Raw genomic sequence first — 19727 nt, 5'->3', positions numbered from 1 at the left:
GTTGGTTTGAGTTCCATAACAAGTTGTACAATATAGAATTAGTACCAATGCATGGCTACTGCTGAAACTGTATTCAAAAGAAAAGATTGGTTGAGTTAGATAGTTAACAGTAGTGAATTTAAAATTTTATATGAAAAGTAATTAAAACGTAAATAGAAAAGTATCATATTATATATATATATATATATATATATCAAATTTTATATATATAGTAATAAAAAAATTAAAAAAACGAAAGGTGACACCGTCACTACCTCTTACCACCGACCTTGACTCTGCCATGGCAATGCTTGATACAAAATTCGCTTGACCAGTGGAATAAGGTTCTCCGCTGTTCCTTTCAAGTTAGGTATTGGGGTTCGCTTAACTCGATGACGTTGCATTTGGCACAAAATGATTGCCTTTCATACTCTACTTTATTTCGGTAATACCACCCAGAGTCCCCATCTAAGCGGCTAATTGCTCTCACTGTTTTCCTTTCAGACTTTATCACTATTTCAATAATGCCACCCAAATTTGTCAAAACCCCAGGTTTCCAACGTGATTACTAGTTCCATACGGGGACTACAATGTTTGCCTTTCATACTCAACTTTATTTCAAAAATGCCACCCAACGTTACCAAAGTCGGCAGTTGCATGCATATTTGCACACGTAGAATGTTAGCCCACGATGTCAAAAATTTAATAAAATTTATAATATTTTATTAAAAAATTAATAACACTACAACATAGAATATTTTAAATTTAAAATTAATCTCAAAAGAGCTTGGTTGAACTCAGATCTATCATCAACTGTTGATGGAAGTTATTGGCACAAATAGAATGTTAGCCCACAAAAATTTAACAAATTTATAATATTATTTTTAAAAAATAACATTTCAACTTACACTATTTTAAATTTAAAATTAATCTCAAAAGAGCTCGGTTGAACTCAGATCTATCATCTATGCTTCTAAAAAAAGGCATAATGCTAAAAAAATCTTTGAGTTATTAACGAATATTTAAATAAGTTTGTATTCTTCTATTACGTTAAATTAAGTTTCTCTTTTTTTTTTTTTTAGATTAAATAAAATCTTATGATTAATTGTAATCAATCAAAATATTATTTGTCATTTTATATCCACGTGATTTTGATGTAGAAAATAAAAATACTACATGACCATGTCATCATGCCTTTTTATTATCCATAATGACATATCGACAAAATCCAAAATTTTTGAAACATTATATTTGAGTTCAGGTTTAGGATATCCTAATTTGAATTCGTGTTTTAAAAAGCCTTACCTTAATCTTACCATAATCGAATATAAAGTACTCTAACCTTATGTTATCGGGTTGGATAAATCGAACCCATGTCAAATTTTAAAAGCCCCACCTTAATCCGGTCCATAACCTAATATAGGGTACACTAACCCTATGTTATCAAGTTGGATACCCACGAATACTCGTATAATGATAACCTATTTACATCCCTAATTTTTTTAGTAGTTTGCCACCTATTTTCTTTATTATCTCATATCATATGCTATAATTGTTGTTATGGTGGTACAAAATTTACTTTCACTACAACATTTTTGACCTTTGACTGCAACAAAAATTACAACTATAGGTGAAAAATATGCAATCTTAGCTAATGTATGAAAAAATATGGATGCACTTACTTATAGGATTCAATAGCAAATTTAAAGTACAATTGTATACTATATGATTGCAATCTTAAATCATATAGTAGCATATAAAATGTGCAACTAAAATATAAAAGATAAAAACACATATAATCTTCTAATATGCAACAAGTTTTATGATAGAAACACATGTTCACAAATCATAAAATGCCTCTAAAATCAGATTACAATAACTAATGCTTTAAAAATCAAAATTTTCAAAAATCATTTTCGAAAGTATTTACAACGTGTATAATATGAGGTTTCCTTAAAAATGATCAACTAATTTTAGTAATCTCTCTTTCCCTCTTCTTCTCTCCAAGTCATATTTGTACATATATGTTTGTCCATTCTCTAACCTAATAAAATCATCTGACATTGAAGTTCCCAGCCTTTCTTACCTACAAAGATTAATTTACAAGATAATTTAAATATGAGATAAAGCATACTCTTTAACTAAAGTTAAGACCAATCATTTGACAATCTTGTGGTGAGCTCTAGTCTAGATAAATGCGTAGAAATTAGGACCCAAGTTGGGGATTCTTTCAACGCTCTTGAAAGAAAAAAAAAAAAAAAAGGAAAGGACAGAGGGAAAAAAAAAAGAGAGGATATTTCACATGCCGAAATCTTCTAGAGAAAGCGTGTCAAAATCTAGAGAAGAAAAAATAAAAAATTGTAGGACAAGCAGATATGACAGCCAGGAAGTGTCAAAATTAAAAAACAAAGTCGAGGTTAATTAAGTGTGAATGACATTGTTACGTTTTGTATTCAAGTCACATCAAGGTTTGGTGTGTTAATTTTTTTTTCTTTTTACTTTATATATGATTTTTACTTTCATACTTACACTTTTCTTTCCTAGATTTAATTATTTTGTTTATTTTTTTACTAATTTATTTCATAGATTCAATATACTATTCGGTGGGGAAAAAAAAATGAGTCTATGGCTTTGGACAAGGGTTTTAAGCCATACTGATTTTACCTACAAATTGTTGTCAATTGTGGACTGCTTCAGCAGGCACAACAACAGTATCTGCTAGCAAGGGTGCATTGCCCATTTCACAGCATTCTTGAAATCGCTCTCAATAATCAAACCATAACTAGCTGCTCAGGGTAATTTGAAGCACTAAAGATGGATAAGGCTGCATCTCCCCATCTTGTACCTGTAAGTTAGAGAAGGTCGCCTTGACCATTCCTCACTCGTTCTGAAGAATTCCACCAATTCCAGATTCTCCAGGACACTCGCTAGTTGTTCCAATCACGTTAAACTTGAACCAACAGCTATAGCAAGAGAAGGCAATCTACAAATATCTTGAACAAAATGGTTTCATCAGGCCACTTCGACTTTACCCACCATATATACCGCCACATGAAGTTAAATTAAGTCAAAGAATTTCAGCCATCCTATCCCATAATTTATCCTCCAACACAATCGCATTGCGTGAAAACCGTACAGACCCTGTGACATTAATAAAGAAAGCCACATGTGATATTCCGAAATTTCATCAGCTTGCCTTCACAGAGTGATAAATCAATCCATGCCATGATAACGGGCTGCCTAGGGACAAACCAGGAGATGCCCCACTCGTCACACCAAATTTTCCATACCTTCCAAGCCTTCTTCACTACTGAAAGATACAAATGGCTCACCAACGCCCTTCCCAGACTTGTAGTCAAAAGGTTTGAAAACAACAAAGAATTCAACTGTGGGTTCCCCGTTTATTAAGATTCCTTGATTGGCCAACAATCTTCTAGATTGCTTTGCTATGGTTGGAGTTAGCCGTCATCCAAAGTCTGGTAAAAATTGAGCCGAGTAAAGCCGAAAACGACTTGATTGATTGTGATAGTCGAGTCTGAAAACAGATACCACGGAAATCGCCTCAAAATCTAGAAAAGGACAATAAAACAAAATTTAGCACTAGTCGATATCTATGACATCCAGAAACTGCCTAAGTAAAATACTTGACCTTTCTGTATTTTTTCACTCCATTCTATATATTTTCACTATTCACGCAAAGCTTTCTGTCAAAAGTCTTAACTGGTTACGCCATGAAAGAAATAGTTGTGAAGGTTGTCGAGACCCAAAAGGATAAGGAGATGGGCTTGAGGATTACCAGTAAAGACGGAAATCTCGATCTGCTCCCCAAAGGAAACTGTGAATTGCGAGTTCAGAGTGAAAGTGGGGAGCTTGGCTTGGAGTTAATCCAGGCTGATGGGGATTCACGTATCATTCGTGGAAAAGGGTGGAGAGATTTCATTCGCCACCATCACCTTGGTGCTACAGTGAGACTTTACCTTGACGATGATGGCAGCTACAAGATCGAAGCACTGCGGTGAACGACCGGGGCCCTTCTCATTAGTGGTAACTATGCAAAATCTTTTTGACTCTTTGAATATCTATCAGGGTTTTTAATTATTTTTGCTTGTTTTGTATGGCTAGATCTTCTGAGTGGTTGAATGAGAGGTTATGCTTTTGCTGGTGTTTGCACTTTGCAGGATGATCTGCAGGCTTGTTCCTATGTGGATGGAGAGGTTGAGTTCCTTCTGCTGCTTGTTTTTTCACTTTACCAATGAAATGAACATGACTTCAGCTCTTGTGTTTTCCAGTCTAAGGCCTTTTCTTGAACCTTAGGTGCTTCTTTTGTTTATTTGTTTCTTGTCTTCAAGTTTCTATATTTTCCAGGTATCCTGTGCTCATCCTGCTCAGCAGGAGAGAGTTGCTGGTGCCAAAAGTGAACCCCCAAAGCAGTTTGCCATGGATATTTCATGTATTTTTATTTTATCTGTTATCAAATACGATGTTCACACCTTGGGGATGGACGAATTTTGCCCGAGGTTTTCCCCCAGTGATGGGAGGACGTCCTTTTCACACTTTATTTGGATTGAGACCCAACGTTTCCAACTTCGGAATGTTCATGCATATTTGCACGCATAGAACGTTAGCTCACGACGTCAAAAATTTAATATAATTGATCATATTTTATTAAAAAAATAATAACATCTCAATTTAGAACGTTTTAAATTTAAAATTAAACTCAAAAGAACTCGATTAAAATCAAATCTATCATTTACCATTAATGAAGTTAGATATTTTTTTTATATGCTTCAAATTAATTTATCGGGTTTATCATCTCGTTAAAAAATCAATTTTGTTTTAAAATTTTCGTTAGATTTTTTAGCTATCGACCTTTACAATGGACTAAAAAAGAAAAACGAAAGTCCAGACTGAGGCCGTGATTGAGACCGGCGAGAAGTAGCAAAGAGAGAGAAATTGTAAGGAGAGAGAATTTAGAAGACGATAAAGTTAGTGACGGAAAGGAGCATGGCATCCACAGCTAACTTTTGGGCCAATTTAGCCCAAACTAGCCCACTGAGGCCCAACATCTAAAGCCCATTTACTTATTTTTTCACAAACTAATATGAGACAAATTAGGCTCAAAAACTCAGTTTAAAGGCCTAATATTTAAGCATAGTGTCTCCATATTTCCACACCCTGTCTCCATAGTTTATATTTAAATTCTAATTTTAGCAAGGATTTAATTTTAACGTGTTTATAAAGAACTTTGTCATAAAACTATGAATAATATATTGTTTAACTTGTTAATTAGGTATTTTTAGCTACGAATTCAATGAATAGGACATGTTGTTAAACTCCGAACTCTTTAATTATTAATTTGTAAGAATTCGATGATTGTTATGATCGTAGATTTAATAGTTGTAGAATAAATTTTTGTTTGATATAGATGATTCAGTATCCTCTCATGTCGGTTTTGTATTCAAAATTGTTACAATCCTAGTTACCACTACCATGTAAAATCAAACAACTAAAAGCATTTGCAAGCCAAAATGTTCAAATTTTTGCAAGCCTTTGCAACCCTAAACCCTAAATCATTATTTTTTTAAAATTAAATTCCAATTTAAAAGTAATCATTCCCTATTGAAAACTAAAGAAAAAAAATCCCTGGAAACAAAGGGATAAAAGAGGTAAAAATTATCAAGAAGGAAAGAGGAACCGACGTCGTTTTAACTGTTTCCTTGCTGAAACCTGAGAGGCCGCTGCCAAGAGCCACATCTAATCTTCAAGTGAGGGTGTGTTTCCCCAAAGATGAAAATGAAATGTTACTGAAAGTCTCTCTAAAACCCTAGAACCCTTTTTCTCTCTTTCCTTCTCCCCATTCCAATCCCCAGGAATTTCATTTGAAAGAAAGAACAATTTTTTTTGCAATATTTTTGGTGTCTTTTTTGGTAAAAAATGGCGACAGTTCAAGTGACAAAACCCAAGGACTTACTATCAACAACATCTTCTTCTTCAGTGTTGTCTTCAAGGCCGAGTTTTTCTTCAAAAAAGCCCTTGAAAAGAGGCTGCTTGAGGCGTCACCGTTTTGGAGGGATAAGCTGTTCCTTTGCTCCAATGGAGACTGCCAAGATAAAGGTGGTTGGTGTTGGTGGAGGTGGAAACAATGCTGTTAATCGGATGATTGGTAGCGGTTTACAGGTTGGTGTTTTTCGGGTTTTCTCAATTGGGTTTTACTTAAAGTTTGAAAATTTTGTGACTTTCAAGCTTAATAAGTGTCATTTTTTGAAAGAATTTTGTGTTTTTCCCACCATTTTTTGGACTCTGAAATTTGGTGTAAACTATTGAAGTGGTTTTGCTAGTGGGTTTTAGCCTACATCTTCATGTGATAAAAGTTGGGAAATCTAAGCTCTTTCTCACTCAAATATTTTGTTTCTTGAAGCCAATTTCAAGTTTTCCATGGTATAAACCCACTGCCATTGTGGCAATTTGTGATAAAATTTGAGGGACTTTGGTGATAAAATTGTATGATAGTTGCCACAATGTTTTGCTTTCATGGAGGCAATTACTGATGATATTGCTGCTTTGTTTTGGAATTAGGGTGTTGATTTCTATGCGATAAACACGGATTCTCAAGCACTATTACAGTCTGCTGCAGAGAATCCACTCCAAATTGGAGAGCTCTTGACTCGTGGGCTAGGTCCGGCACTCTTTTTTTATCAAGAAAAATCATGATTTTTGTGATTTTATGTATGGCTATACACTTGGCTTTGTATTGTGTTAATGATTTGAATTAATTGACTGAAATATAGGCACTGGGGGAAATCCGCATTTGGGGGAACAAGCTGCAGAGGAATCCAGAGATGCCATTTCAAATGCTCTTAAGGGCTCAGATCTTGTCTTTATAACTGCTGGCATGGGTGGAGGCACTGGGTCAGGTGCTGCTCCAGTTGTTGCCCAGATAGCAAAAGAGGCTGGTTATTTGACTGTTGGTGTGGTGACCTACCCCTTCAGCTTTGAAGGACGGAAAAGAACCATGCAGGCATGTGCATTTAACTTCTTATATGAGTTCTAGATAATGGGGATATTATCGTGAAAGTCTAGTCTATACGTTAGCAGTTGGGTTATGCACTAAAACCATGATAATAACTAGGTATATAAAGTTTCTGTCATTTTAATGTTATAGTAATTTTGTCATATCTATAAATTTGCAGGCTCTGGATGCTATTGAAAAGTTGCAAAAGAATGTTGATACTCTCATAGTGATCCCCAATGACCGTCTGCTTGATATTGCTGATGAGCAGACACCTCTTCAAGATGCTTTTCTTCTTGCTGACGATGTTCTGCGCCAAGGTGTACAAGGAATTTCGGATATAATCACGGTCAGTGATTCTTTCATATGCCGAGCAACATATTCCTAAAATAAGACTGTTTCAAGAAGTTTTAGATTCTATATAAACATTCTAGTTAACCATGCATGACTTTGCTTATGCAATGACTATTGACTAACATATAATGATAATTTTTCCTATCAAGCATTTTCTGGATTCAACTTAGTATCTTACTGAAATTTCTTCCATTCTTTTTTGTAGATACCTGGATTAGTGAATGTGGATTTTGCAGATGTTAAGGCAGTCATGAAAGATTCTGGAACTGCAATGCTTGGGGTAGGAGTTTCCTCTAGCAAAAACCGTGCAGAAGAAGCGGCAGAACAAGCAACTCTGGCCCCTCTAATTGGATCATCAATTCAGTCAGCTACTGGTGTGGTATATAATATTACTGGAGGAAAGGATATAACCTTGCAGGAGGTAAACAGAGTATCACAGGTACTTATGGTGTTTGGAGTGATTGATTTCCTGTTTGCTGATTTAATAGGAAACTGTCTTATCATCTTTCTGAAGGATGAAATACATTCCATATTACATTCTTCTAAATTTTTGGGCTTTCTTACAGTCTATAGATATTATCAGGAGTATTCTCTGTTTTAATCTGTATTATTTTTTGTGAATTTGCAGGTTGTGACAAGTTTAGCAGATCCTACTGCTAACATCATATTTGGTGCTGTTGTGGATGACCGCTACAATGGAGAGATCCATGTGACTATTATCGCCACGGGCTTCTCACAGTCATTTCAGAAGACGCTATTAACGGACCCCAAGGCTGCAAAACAGATTGACAAACTAGCCGCGGGTCAAGAAAGCAAGGGAATACCCTTACCGCTCAAATCAACGTCTCCTTCAACTGTTCCTTCGAGGTCATCTCCACGGAGGCTATTCTTCTAATTCCTTTGATCTCCCCTTTCTTTCTTCCTTCTTTTTGCTATTATCTGTGTAATGATTTTGAAGCTTATGTGTATTAGATGCCATTTGTTTCTATGTTTCTGTGCCCTGCAAAATTTCATGGGTTTTCGGTAGTCCAAAATAGATATTCATGATTGAATAACACAAATTAGTGTTATGACATGATCTTGAAAAGCTTCTGTTTTTGAGGTTATGAAAATCTATCACATGGATTCCATAAGTAAGAGTCATGATACATGTTCTCGGATAATCGAGTAATCTGAGGTGGATCAGGGACATCGACAATAAAGAATTTTGACAAAATTTCTTGTATTTCTGCATAAACAATAACCAAGTAGCCTACATCCTTTGAGAACTACATAATCTATTTATGAGCAAAAAATTGGCTTACAAGATATATACAATCTATAGTTTCAAAGGAAGGAATAATTTACACATTCTTGTGAAACAATTGGCTTTGGAGGTATAGTTTAATCAAAGGAAGATGGAAAGCTCGGGTTTGGGGGTAAAGGACAACATGCTTTCACCAAAAAGTTCAAATAGTGATGCTAGCAAGTTCCCAGCATGTGTGTCCTCCTTCCAAGCCTGAGCTAAAACTGTTGAAGTCTTTAAAACTCGACCACTGGCCTCCCTTCCCGATATGTTATCATTTGATAACTGCCGTGATATTGATGATACACCAATGTTGGAACCTCCCATTGTGGCGGAAAAGCCACCAACTGCCCCTTGCATGTCAACTTGCATGGAATTTATCGGCATCATACCACTTGCACTGTCGGTAGCCATTTTCTTGAGCGGTGGTTGCTGCATCAAGTTGTCTGTGCTTGCTTTGCGTTTATCTTGATTAATCAGAAAAAACCAAGATAGTGCATAAGGAAGAAGGAAAAATGAGACTAGTGGATCAAGTATATACAAGTCTATGGTTTGAAGAAATCATACTTCTTGTCACAACTTTTCCACTGCTTTTCCAGACAGGACGATTTGGAGGGGCTAGCAGACCAGGGAACATTTTAAGCCTATCATACATGCACAGCCCAGCTGCACGCTGGTAGTGGAAAATTTTACAGCATTGTTAGTTCTGCTGCAAAGTAACAGCAACTGCAAATCAATGCAGTGATGCACAAAACCTGGTATCAAATTGGATAATAAACTCACCAGCAAGGCACCATAAACACACCAAGCTTCATGCCTTTTTATTTCATTCTTCTGCTTCTCAGGCTGCATTTCTGGTTCAAGGAGTTGCAAATATGCCTCAAGATTTGGTAGTATAAGTAGACGAACCTATCGAAAGCAGAAACCAGAGGCATTAGCAAAACATATAAAAAAGAAAATTTACAGAAAAAAAAAATGCAAAAGTACTATGTAAAAGTGATGCATGATTAAGATATCTGCAGAGAAAATGCAAACTTTCATTTTTGAAGTTATCAATTTATCTTTTCTTCAGATCTTGCAGACAAGAGTGATGAAAACAGCCTTTCTGGAAGAAATGGGCAGAAAATTGCTATCCTTGCAGTATCTTTGAAAGTAAAAATGCCACAAAACAGGTATCTTATTATTTTGCTAGAACAAGTATTTGAGAATAGAGGGTACCACGCTGGGTCCAAGGGCTGCTAAACCTCGAAGTGCACCATAATGCTGAGGCAATGTTTTTGTTGGGTCCAAAAAAGCATGGAGCAGAGTCCTTGTCACACGTGGCTGAAGATTGTGATAAACATGCCCAAATCTACAAATATTGACCGGTGAGAAATGTATGTAACAGTTTGCATATAAAAGACAAATCATGTTGGAAATTAAGTTTTAATACTATCCAAATTCAACCAATTAGCTAAGCACATCTAAGTATATCATAGTAAAAAGAGTAGCCAGAATGATCAAGAACAGACATGCAAAGTAAGATGCTCTACTATATACATCAAGGCACATAAAACAAATCTATGTATCCTGCATATATAAGCATGTTCAAACCTTTGTGTTGCATGTGGAAAATAGCATAAAAATGAATATGCACCTGACTTTGAAGTGGAGGTCAAGTTTACAACAAACTATTGGAAAAACCAAAATTAATAAACTTGGCAGGGACATTCTTTGTTTCAGCACTGGAACGTATTTACTTCTACCATGGGGTTTAATATGTACCTGTGAATGTGCAAGTAAAAGAGAAATCAAATCTTCACCTTTTGCATATTGATGCCACTAGCTTTGCTGCGAAGTTTCTAAGTTCCCAGTGATTGTCAGTGAATTTATTCCCTAATCTTTTTGCAACAAGGCAGGTAATAACAGATGGCATCAATTGGTGTAACTGAAGAAATTTTCAAAAAGAGAGAAAAATCAGATAGGAAGAAAATAAACCACAGGAAATTAGGCATTAGTTTGGGTACTTCTGAAACAATTGAAACAAAAAACTCACATAAGGTTCAATGTGTATATTTTCATTCTGAACAAGGCTCCAGGCAACACGCATCAATGCAAATAAGAGACGGAAATTATTTAAATTACGTGCAACCTGAGATAAGTGTGGGAAACATGTAAGCTTGAGGTAACCAAACAAACGTTCTTCTGCCATAGACATATTAATAAGGTAGAAAGGATCTTCAAGATAACCTCATCAGTAATGAAATACGTGAAATAAGGAGTTAAAGGATGGACTCCTGGGTCTGTTGCCAAGCTCAGTAATGCTCGATTAAAGACGACAGAGACAGATCTATTCAAAGTAAGCTCCACAATTTTCTCAAAGTAAAGCTGCATAGCAACCAAAAAAGTCTGTTAATATCATTCATAGCACAAAGTCTTTCAAAAATGTTCCTAACATAAAAAGAAAAATAAATTGTCCAACATACTTGAAGGTCTCTAGATAATACGTGCTTAACAGGTAATTTAACATCAACAGAAAGTCCATCTTCCTTGTGTTCAGCCCTTTTGCCATCAGAAGGTGCTGCAACGAAAGCAAAATGCCAATTTAGCATACAGATGATGATAAGTCTTAATAGGTAAAAACGGATAAAATCACAAAAGAACAGAAAACACAAGTGTGTAGCAAAAGCATCTGAATTTCTAATCCAAAAGCTGTTATGAACATAGATAAAGTGAACTTCCATTAATTGTGGTCACTTATTCCATCAGTGTTAACTAAGAAAGTACCTTCAACCGAAGCATTTTCTGGAATTGCAGGTTGAACGCTTTCGATCGCTAGCCAGTGAGAAGTAACAGATGTCTCAAGTGGCGCTTTCGATAAAGGTGCTTCAATCACCTGCATATGTTAGGCACCATACGAAGAATATAAGCAAAAAAATGCTTTAGCCACAGGCAATTACAATGAAACTTCTAACGTTGTCTATAATTTCTTACTTCTTTAAACTCCACATCCTTGTCATCAATGTAGAACAAATCCTTATGCCCAGCAGCTCTTTTGAACCGTAGTGGATCACGAGAGGCAAAGCCATATATCGGCTGATGAACATAAGCAAGAATTAAACTAAAAAACTCAAACTTTCCATACTCAGATCAGCTTTGTGGATTAATACACATGAACAAGAAATTTTCGAACAATTCCGACAAATCAAGATGCGACACATCATCAAAAATCATACTAAGAAACAATACCAATCAGCACTATTTTCAAGTAACAAAAGAAAAATATATGAAATAATTTACAGAAAGCAAATGTACCTCCACATTTCTAAGATTAAGAGCATTGTCCACGTCATCAGCTGTCAGAACCGTCCGCCGCGAATGGCGCATGCATTTAATCGCCTCCTGCATATTAAACACAAAATTAAGCTTTCTTTTAATTTAAGAAATCGGCAAAAAAAAAAAAGATTAAAACTTTACCTGCATGATCTCGCGAACGCGATATTCGACATCAGGAGCGAGGGCAAGGGCAACATCTGGGGACAAATTGGTAATTCCAATGCTCTGTGCTACCACTTCAATGGCTTCTTTTGGAACGTTGCTCATTCTTAACTTCAAATTTGAATCGTGTTCGTATAAATTTGTTGCGTTAAAACAAAAAAGGAATTGTCTTTGGAAAAATTGGGGGCAAATAGGAGGGTGAATTGGGATTTTTAGGGTTTAACTGCAAGACATGCAGAAAGAGTTACTGGATTGGGCCTGGCCAGTTTCAGTTTTGGGCTCATCTGGAGCTCAATCTAGCCCAATAAAAGGTTGAAAAAGGCTTTAATAGTAGAAAAGCCCTTATACTGTGATCACCTTTTCAATTAAGTCCCTCATTTTTTTTATTTATATTAAAATGAGCTCTTAAACTTTGATTTGTATACAATACACCCGAAACAGAAAATTAATTACCATCAAACCTGACACCAACTAGCATTTTATGCCGGACGTGATATATGATCTAACAAGTTGGCACTTTCTGACCATTGCCGTGGGCAGTTGACATGACCTGCGCAGTTGGCCATGTCAGCAGCTCTGATACGATTAATGTCGTTGTAAATTGATAATTACCCCTTTGAAGAAACAACATGAGTCCAAATTTGATAGACTAATTTCCGCATTCCATTAGATATACAGTGATGCAATGACACTTTCAGAAAACATCAGACAAGCAACTGGGAATGTTGCTGGTTGCAATGCTTTAGATTTCAACAGACAAAAGAAGAAGATTCAATAAATAGTTAAAGATGTGCCCAACAAGACTTAAATTACTTTGTAAATTTACAAAGTTGTTCTGAACGGCTCAGCATTATCTTCACACAAGCAAAGCACCAGAAAGATACAAAGAGAAAAGGATGAGAAAGCAAAATGAGAAGTTTCCCAACATGGAAGTAATAATTGAGAACCAATTCCACACACGACACACACTAAACAACAAGCTTGCAAGCAAGCTTGTTGTGTTTTTTGGCTGTTGTTGTTGGTATTACAAGTATTTGATCAGTAGGTATATGGCGACAACCAGAATCACGATCCCGATAACAGCTAAAAGCATGCACATACACGAACAACCACCTTTCGTACGCTTGTTCAAAATTGCCAGGTTTTTCTGCACTCTCTGTTACAAGAAAAAACACGACGAACAAAGAAAACATAATTCTTAGAATCCATCATGATAGTAAAATTTCATTTTGGTAGGAAACTAGTGATGGTAAATGCTCTAAATTTCAACTATTCTGGACTATAAGCTGCAAGTAAACACTTGCATCTCTTTGAACATGTAATATTTCACGTAATCTATCGTTGCTCACACCACCAATGAATCAATGGTCACAAGCAATATGAAGGTAAAGGAAAATGCAACATTATCAGCAGTTACCATATTGCTTTATTTTGCTTCATTTCAAAGTAGCCAAAGAAAAGTCATAACCCAATCGGTTCCAACATAATTCAATAACCAAAGCCTATAATTCTTATTTTATTCGAGGAGATCTTTATCTATTTTAAATACTGCTTGAATAACCATGAATTCCTTCCTCCACCCCTGATGTGATTCGTCTCCAAAGAACTCCCACCACATGTCATATTCTATCGATTCTGAGGCCAAAATTCATTGCCATGAAGTGAAAATAACTAGGATGCATACCATTTTACAGAAATGCTACTTGCTACTGGGGTGTACTAAATAACTATATCAAACAGCAGTCATTGGATTTTGTTTCATTCAAAAATGAAAGGAGGATATAGTGCTATGCATATAATTCAGTGTTTTACCGCTAGGCGAGAATCAGTAACATCCACATGTCGGTCCAGGTCATCCTGCACAGAGGGAGCACAAGATAATGTAAAGTTTACAGAAGATGAATCAATCGTTTCTAAGCACTAATTTTTAAGAAATACAAGGCAAACGACTATAGAAGAAATGAACAGAAAACATACAATGAGGCTGGTGTGCAGATCAAGTTCTTCATTGACCGCCAATGCAATATGCTTTGTGCTTACTACTGTCCCCTCCAACTTCTCAAGACCCTCATCTTGCTCTGCTTGAACAAGAAACCCCATAAGCTGAGGAAACTCAAGCCATTATACAAGCTAGCAGATGCCATTTGAAACTAAATCAACTTGCCTTTCATTATTTGCCGTTGAAGACCAACAAGGCCAGAGTTATCCAAACCAACTGTTCTACTCATGGCATCTGGCTTAATTTCTGGCCCCAGCAAGCTATCTCTGCTAGCGAAGTTTGACATGTTGAATGCAGAAGCCATCTGGTTCGCTTTGGATCTCAAATTTGCAACCATGTCCTTGCGTCGATTCATCTCCTTCTCTGTTCTGTGACAAAAATACAAAGCATCAACAAATAGACAGAGTCAGTTTATTCTTCATACTAAAAAAAATTCCCAATTTGCAAGAGAACATCAAAGTACCATATCTTATAAATATTCCAGAAGACACACGATCAAAATTACACAACTCGACATCAATTTACTCCTACATACACCTCACTTAAGAAGACTTACAAGGGCCTCCCAGTAGGTCTAGATAAAAGGGACTGCAATCCATCTAGTCTAGTCCCTAAAATCGTAATCTTCCTTCTTATTGCAGATGCATGACGCTGAGTTTCTGGTCCTGATGCAGGTAAGGAACTCCTGTCAGATATCATGCCATTGATATCATCTGCAATTTTTACAGCTTCGTTATATTCTTTGACCCATGGGTCTGAAGAAGATGCCATTGACCTAAACAATCGCAACCAAATACAATCAAGTAAAGAGCTGATATAAATGACCAAAAAAAGGACTTAATATCCAACCAAAAGGCATAAATTTAAAACACTTGAACATCATTCAGACAATGAAAAAAGAACAGATCAAAGCTAACTTAAGCAACAATGAGCTTGCATAACCCTTCCCTTTTATCTTCTCTGTTTGATGGCCTCTTTAGAAGAACCAGAACATCACTCACGGGGAAAAAGAAATTCTTTATACAACTGAGTATGAGCTTAGTTATTGACAACAGGATAGATATCAAGAAAATCCCAATAAAATTAAGCAATCAAATTATACCAATTGTCCTTCTTGTAAAAGAAACTTCATTCAGAACCGTCAACAAAATTTCCCTTTTCCTTCAACTGATGCAACATTCAGCTTAATTCTAAAAAAGACCCATGTTCAATGGCTTCTTAAGAATCCATACTTAAACCAACAAAATAAAAAAAAGAAAAACCTTTTTTTGAACTGGGTATGAGCTCAATCACTCAAAACTGGATGAATATTTACTGAAAAAGCCTAACAATTAAGCAATCAAATCAAACCCAATTGTCCAAATAAAGAGAAAGAACGAAACTTGATTGAAACCCCATCAATAAAATTCACAACTTTCCCAAATTTGATGGAAATTAAACAAACACCACACCATAGAATGCAGAATTCAATTAAAAAAAGCAGGAATTCAGTAGTAACTTACAATGAGGAAAAGCTAAAATTGGAATAGTTGTCGATCAAATCCCCCAAAAGAAAACGAAAACCCCGAAAAGAGGAAAGCTTTCAAAGATCGGTGGGAAGGACGAGATCGGATTGAACAAAAAGAAATTGAAATTTACCTGAATTTGATCGAAACTACGATTGTTATAATCGTGGGAATTAAGGGAATGAAACGGCGGCGTAGAAGCTAAGGGACAAGAGGCATAAGCAACATCAAACACGGTAACGTTTGTACGGCCCCGTCGTCGTCGTTTACCACATTATTACACCCATTTTTTCCCTTTTTTTTTTTATATATATAAGAGAATTCCAAAAAAGGGCATCATTCGTTGTCTCAAAAGCACCAATAATTCTAGGCCACGTAATTATTTAATTTCATGTCAATTTTCATATACCAAAATGTTCGGCAGTGTAGTAGAATAAGACTGTATACTTAAATATTCACACCATCTTTTATTTATGAGATATTTTTGTAAGATAAAATTATGAATTTTAATATATAAAAACAGATAATACCTTAAGTGTTGATGTGGACCGTAACATGGAACCAAAAGGGATGATACGTTACAGGTTAGCGTAAATCATGACAATATAGATTATAGCAATGTTTATGAGCTATGGTAATTGTGCAAAAAAATGGAGTGATAAGTAAAATGCATGGAATGAGAGACTTTGTAATGATTTGTATGAATGATTGCAGTATGATGGATTTGGTATAACGAAGAATAGATTTAGCAAGAAACAATTGCAGTCAAGGTAACAAGAATGGATCAAGGGCGAAATCGCCAAGGACCCAATGTTTTTCCTGGATGAAATAGGTGGCTTCTTTCTTGCCCTGCTGCGCAGCCTGGAAGAGGAGAGTGTTTCAGTCTCTTAGCCTTGGCCAAGTTTACCATCACCAGGGAGATCGCTTTTCTGGGTAGTACTGGACTTTAGGTAAGACCAACTTAAACCTCTTTTCTTTTGTTCCTTTGTCATTAATTGGTTAATCTGTTAATTGTTTCGTAGATGCAGTTCTTTGATGTTAACTTTTGTGGTTATGTATAGGCTACGCAATGTTCAAGGAGATTCCAAGTTAGATGTATAAAAGGGAGCATGCTCATCACTCTACTCCTGCTAACAAAGCAATGGATTCAAGTGACAGTCAACCAGCAGCTCAGCAAAGCCATCTGATGCAGCCGAAGTCTGCTGCACAAGTAGCTAAGCATCTGCGGGCAGCTGCAATCGTAACATCAAGCGCTTGAAAGGAAGTAGGCAAGATGCTTCAATTCTATGTCAAGCAGGGAAGGAAATCCTGATGAGATTATAAGCGTGAACGCAGCACACTCCAATAAATTAACCTTTTGCTGAGAGGGTAATGAACCTGTGACACAAATCCATGACCAAGGCACAACAGGAGTTAAGCTAAGTCTACATTGCAGCTGCAACTAAAGTCTATCCACTTTGACAGTAATGATTCGAATGATCAAACAATTATCCATTTCATCAGCTGAATATTCAAAGCAAAGTTTATCCATTGAAGCTGTTAAAGACTTGAAATGTTTAAACTCAATTGGATTGCACTGATCATCATTGTGTAGTTCAAATTTAAATGTAGATAAGCCTCATCACCATGTCATGTAACCTGTATAAGTATGTATATACTACAGTACGTCAGTGAATCAGGTCCTTTATTCATCTATGAAGGAAAGGAGGAGATGATGCCTGATCAAACCGAAGAAAGTGTGCCATATGTGGATAGTAAGGAGGAAGAAGCAGAACAAACAGGACATCTTGATAAGCTTCCTTTGGATCTGCAATCTTTGGTCGCTAGCTGCCTCATGTTGCATGACTATATGAACTTTCGTTGGACAACTACCATAAGAAATTGGCGAGAAATTCTCTACCTCCATGGCTTATGTCTTGTAAGAAGGGCGAAGGTAAATGCAAGTTCATTGATTAGCTGCAGCCAAGAAAGATATCCAATGAATAATCCTAACAAATCAAAATGAATTCAGAACGTGCTACTCAAGAGAAGGTTAGTGCCTGATGTTATCCTTTTACAAAGAGAACTATTCTTCTGAATTCTCTTCTTGTTTTGATTTCTGAGGGCATTGGGGAAGTTGTTTCACTTTTGATTGGAAAGTTCTTGGCAAACCTCAAAGACCTTGCAAGTCATTCAATCTAAGTTTTCTTGTAGAAGGAAATGGGAAGCTCCTACATGTGTTCCTGGTTTTTCATAGGAAAATGGCTCAGAGTTTTCAAGTTGAATCTCTCTGCAATGGTTTGGGTTGAATCATCTTCCTCCACCTTAGCAACAACAGGAAGAAAAGAAGAACAAAGTTTGCCTTAACCAGGTTTTAGAAGGTGTTAAGGAAGACATTTACAACACAAAAGAACAATTACAGAGTGGTTGAATTCAACCAAGGTGGTTCTAACATATGTAATTATCCATGAAACCAGGGTTTCCAGTTCTCAACAAAAGAAAGTACTGACAACCAGAATTACCAGAACATGTAATATCCTCAAAAAGCTAATTACATACAGTTTAAAACCATGATACAGACAGGAGATGCTCAAAGAAAAGAAACCTCTAGCAGAAAGTAGATGTTCAGACAGTCCTATTCCATTTTACAGGTTTCAGACACCAGCTAGGCTTTCTACATAGTGACATACATGGTACCATTTGTATTGCATACAATCATAAACATTGTTGGCCCTCCAGCTTGAGAGCAGTTTCGAAGTGTTCAGCCTTGGATTGTGGGAGATGATCTTGCCAGGTAGCAGCAGCACCAGTTCAACGTCTTCCTCTACCTCTCCTCTGATAACGCCTAGTATAGAGTATGCATAATACTGAACCTGGAAGTCCTCCGGGCTGTTCTGCGCCAAATTCGGGAACTCATCTATGTATCTTCGAGCAATCTCAGGGAACTTGGATGCCACATTATTGAGATTAACTCTGTATTTCACAAACCAACGAGAGTAATCAGGCTTCATCTCGAACACACGAAACCTTGGTGTGCTGATGGAGTCAACTTCAATCAGATGTAAATGGCCACGACATTCTCCAAAATAGGGAAACCTCTGAGAGCTCCAGAAACCTGTTGGTCCTGTCTGCATGCGCGGCATTGTCATTGTTTTCAAGCTTTCACTGTCAACATCAAAGTAAAGGGAAACATCTGTGGGGCTGAGCCAGTGGATTGCACCATTCCAGAATACCCCATGCTCAAAGTCTGTGTAATGGGGTGCTTCGAAAGGACCTCCAGAGAGGGTCCAAGCTTTAGTTTCTGATGAAAAGATCTCAATCTGATAAGTAGGAGAAACAAAGTGTTCAATGTCATTAAGACCTTCCTCACCATGCAAAAGATTATTATCATTTGGAATTGGGTCTTGCAAGTTGTTCATCAAGACACAAATGACCTTATAACGGGTCGATTTTGGAGGATCAAAAGCCAAATTAATCCCTGCCATCGACCTGTTTGCAGTTGCATTAGGTAGAGGAACAGTACCCAAACTCTTGGTGCTGGGATTACAGACACAGTAAGTAAAGCCAGAGTTATTCTCTGCAGAACTAAAACGGCAGAGAAGAAGCAGCAATCCATTGCAAGACTGCAGGATTTCAATGCCTGAAGCATTGAGAAACGAGAGAGATGGTACCTTAAGCATGTTCTGATCTTTGTCAAAGTTAAGGAAACCGAAAGGGCTGCCATAGAAGTAGAGGCCAGAGGGTCCAAGGTTGACATGCAAACGGATATGTTTGACAGCAAACTGAGGATCAGAAATGAGGGAAACCCATCGTTTGGAGACGCATTTGGACTTGAAAACAGATTTCACAGGCAAACGCAACAGAATCTCTGTCAAAAGATCTTGGTTAGACGCTACCATCTCAGCTGAACACGTTTGGTTTTCTGAGTTATCAGTCATTCTTATCTCTCTTTCTCTCAAAGTCTGTTGAAACAGGTGAGGTTGTGAAAGTGAAAGGTTGAAAGAGTAAACGTTGGAGGAAAGATGGTAAAGAGCAAGAAAATTGGCTTGTTTTGACATGTAATGTAATCCACACGCGGCATCCATGCACGTTCAAGCTAGCCAACCTGGATTGGCTTGAAGAAACGTTTTCAGACAATGT

At 36.7% G+C, this 19727-nt stretch overlaps 4 protein-coding genes across 6 annotated transcripts; 1 reads left to right on the top strand and 3 right to left on the bottom strand.

Moving 5' to 3' along the window:
* Positions 1-5726: 5726 nt before the first annotated feature.
* On the top strand, positions 5727-8376 carry FTSZ1-1 (homolog of bacterial cytokinesis Z-ring protein FTSZ 1-1). Its single transcript, XM_018125105.2, has 6 exons — positions 5727-6156; positions 6556-6655; positions 6768-6997; positions 7170-7337; positions 7548-7781; positions 7971-8376. The coding sequence occupies exons 1-6, from the start codon at positions 5914-5916 to the stop codon at positions 8235-8237; spliced, it is 1242 nt and encodes a 413-aa protein (XP_017980594.2). The 5' UTR covers positions 5727-5913; the 3' UTR covers positions 8238-8376.
* Positions 8377-8602: 226 nt separating this feature from the next.
* Positions 8603-12298, bottom strand: LOC18593403 (transcription initiation factor TFIID subunit 6-like). The gene is made up of 12 exons (XM_007020613.3): positions 12084-12298; positions 11922-12008; positions 11601-11702; positions 11394-11502; positions 11093-11187; positions 10857-10994; positions 10663-10758; positions 10430-10554; positions 9846-9978; positions 9411-9536; positions 9195-9300; positions 8603-9094 (listed from the first exon to the last, which is right to left on the bottom strand). The coding sequence occupies exons 1-12, from the start codon at positions 12207-12209 to the stop codon at positions 8730-8732; spliced, it is 1608 nt and encodes a 535-aa protein (XP_007020675.3). The 5' UTR covers positions 12210-12298; the 3' UTR covers positions 8603-8729.
* Positions 12299-12883: 585 nt separating this feature from the next.
* On the bottom strand, positions 12884-15897 carry LOC18593402 (syntaxin-51-like). 3 transcript variants are annotated; one of them, XM_007020611.3, is made up of 6 exons: positions 15742-15897; positions 14660-14878; positions 14269-14471; positions 14082-14182; positions 13917-13961; positions 12884-13260 (listed from the first exon to the last, which is right to left on the bottom strand). In XM_007020611.3, exons 2-6 carry the CDS (start codon positions 14872-14874, stop codon positions 13129-13131), a joined length of 696 nt encoding a protein of 231 aa, XP_007020673.3. In that variant the 5' UTR covers positions 14875-14878; positions 15742-15897; the 3' UTR covers positions 12884-13128. The 3 variants fall into 3 exon arrangements, with proteins under 3 accessions (XP_007020673.3, XP_007020671.3, XP_007020672.3); XM_007020609.3 differs by having other exon boundaries at positions 15606-15745; XM_007020610.3 differs by having other exon boundaries at positions 14660-14816; positions 15606-15744.
* A 2117-nt stretch (positions 15898-18014) lies between these two features.
* LOC18593400 (F-box protein At5g07610-like) lies at positions 18015-19706 on the bottom strand. Its single transcript, XM_007020607.3, has one exon. It carries the CDS (start codon positions 19670-19672, stop codon positions 18242-18244), a length of 1431 nt encoding a protein of 476 aa, XP_007020669.3. The 5' UTR covers positions 19673-19706; the 3' UTR covers positions 18015-18241.
* Positions 19707-19727: the final 21 nt, after the last annotated feature.

The sequence above is a fragment of the Theobroma cacao genome, chromosome 7, assembly GCF_053813885.1.
Source record: "Theobroma cacao isolate CCN51 chromosome 7, ASM5381388v1, whole genome shotgun sequence".
Lineage (NCBI taxonomy): Eukaryota > Viridiplantae > Streptophyta > Magnoliopsida > Malvales > Malvaceae > Theobroma > Theobroma cacao.
The sequence above is the reverse complement of the archived record's forward strand: the minus strand, read 5'-3'. Positions and strand labels throughout refer to the sequence as shown.

What these genes read in the sequence shown, in the direction of transcription:
- FTSZ1-1 (XM_018125105.2), top strand. Translation starts at nt 5,914, where the DNA reads ATGGCGACAGTTCAAGTGACAAAACCCAAGGACTTACTATCAACAACA. An exon ending in TGATTGGTAGCGGTTTACAG is followed by an intron (nt 6,157 to 6,555) that starts GTTGGTGTTTTT and finishes TTTTGGAATTAG; the next exon opens with GGTGTTGATTTCTATGCGAT. An exon ending in GCTCTTGACTCGTGGGCTAG is followed by an intron (nt 6,656 to 6,767) that starts GTCCGGCACTCT and finishes ACTGAAATATAG; the next exon opens with GCACTGGGGGAAATCCGCAT.
- LOC18593403 (XM_007020613.3), bottom strand. Translation starts at nt 12,209, where the DNA reads ATGAGCAACGTTCCAAAAGAAGCCATTGAAGTGGTAGCACAGAGCATT. An exon ending in TTAATCTTAGAAATGTGGAG is followed by an intron (nt 11,703 to 11,921) that starts GTACATTTGCTT and finishes TATGTTCATCAG; the next exon opens with CCGATATATGGCTTTGCCTC. An exon ending in TATTATCTAGAGACCTTCAA is followed by an intron (nt 10,995 to 11,092) that starts GTATGTTGGACA and finishes GTTGCTATGCAG; the next exon opens with CTTTACTTTGAGAAAATTGT.
- LOC18593402 (XM_007020611.3), bottom strand. Translation starts at nt 14,874, where the DNA reads ATGGCATCTTCTTCAGACCCATGGGTCAAAGAATATAACGAAGCTGTA. An exon ending in AGACCTACTGGGAGGCCCTT is followed by an intron (nt 14,472 to 14,659) that starts GTAAGTCTTCTT and finishes TTTTTGTCACAG; the next exon opens with AACAGAGAAGGAGATGAATC. An exon ending in TCAACGGCAAATAATGAAAG is followed by an intron (nt 14,183 to 14,268) that starts GCAAGTTGATTT and finishes TTGTTCAAGCAG; the next exon opens with AGCAAGATGAGGGTCTTGAG.
- LOC18593400 (XM_007020607.3), bottom strand. Translation starts at nt 19,672, where the DNA reads ATGGATGCCGCGTGTGGATTACATTACATGTCAAAACAAGCCAATTTT.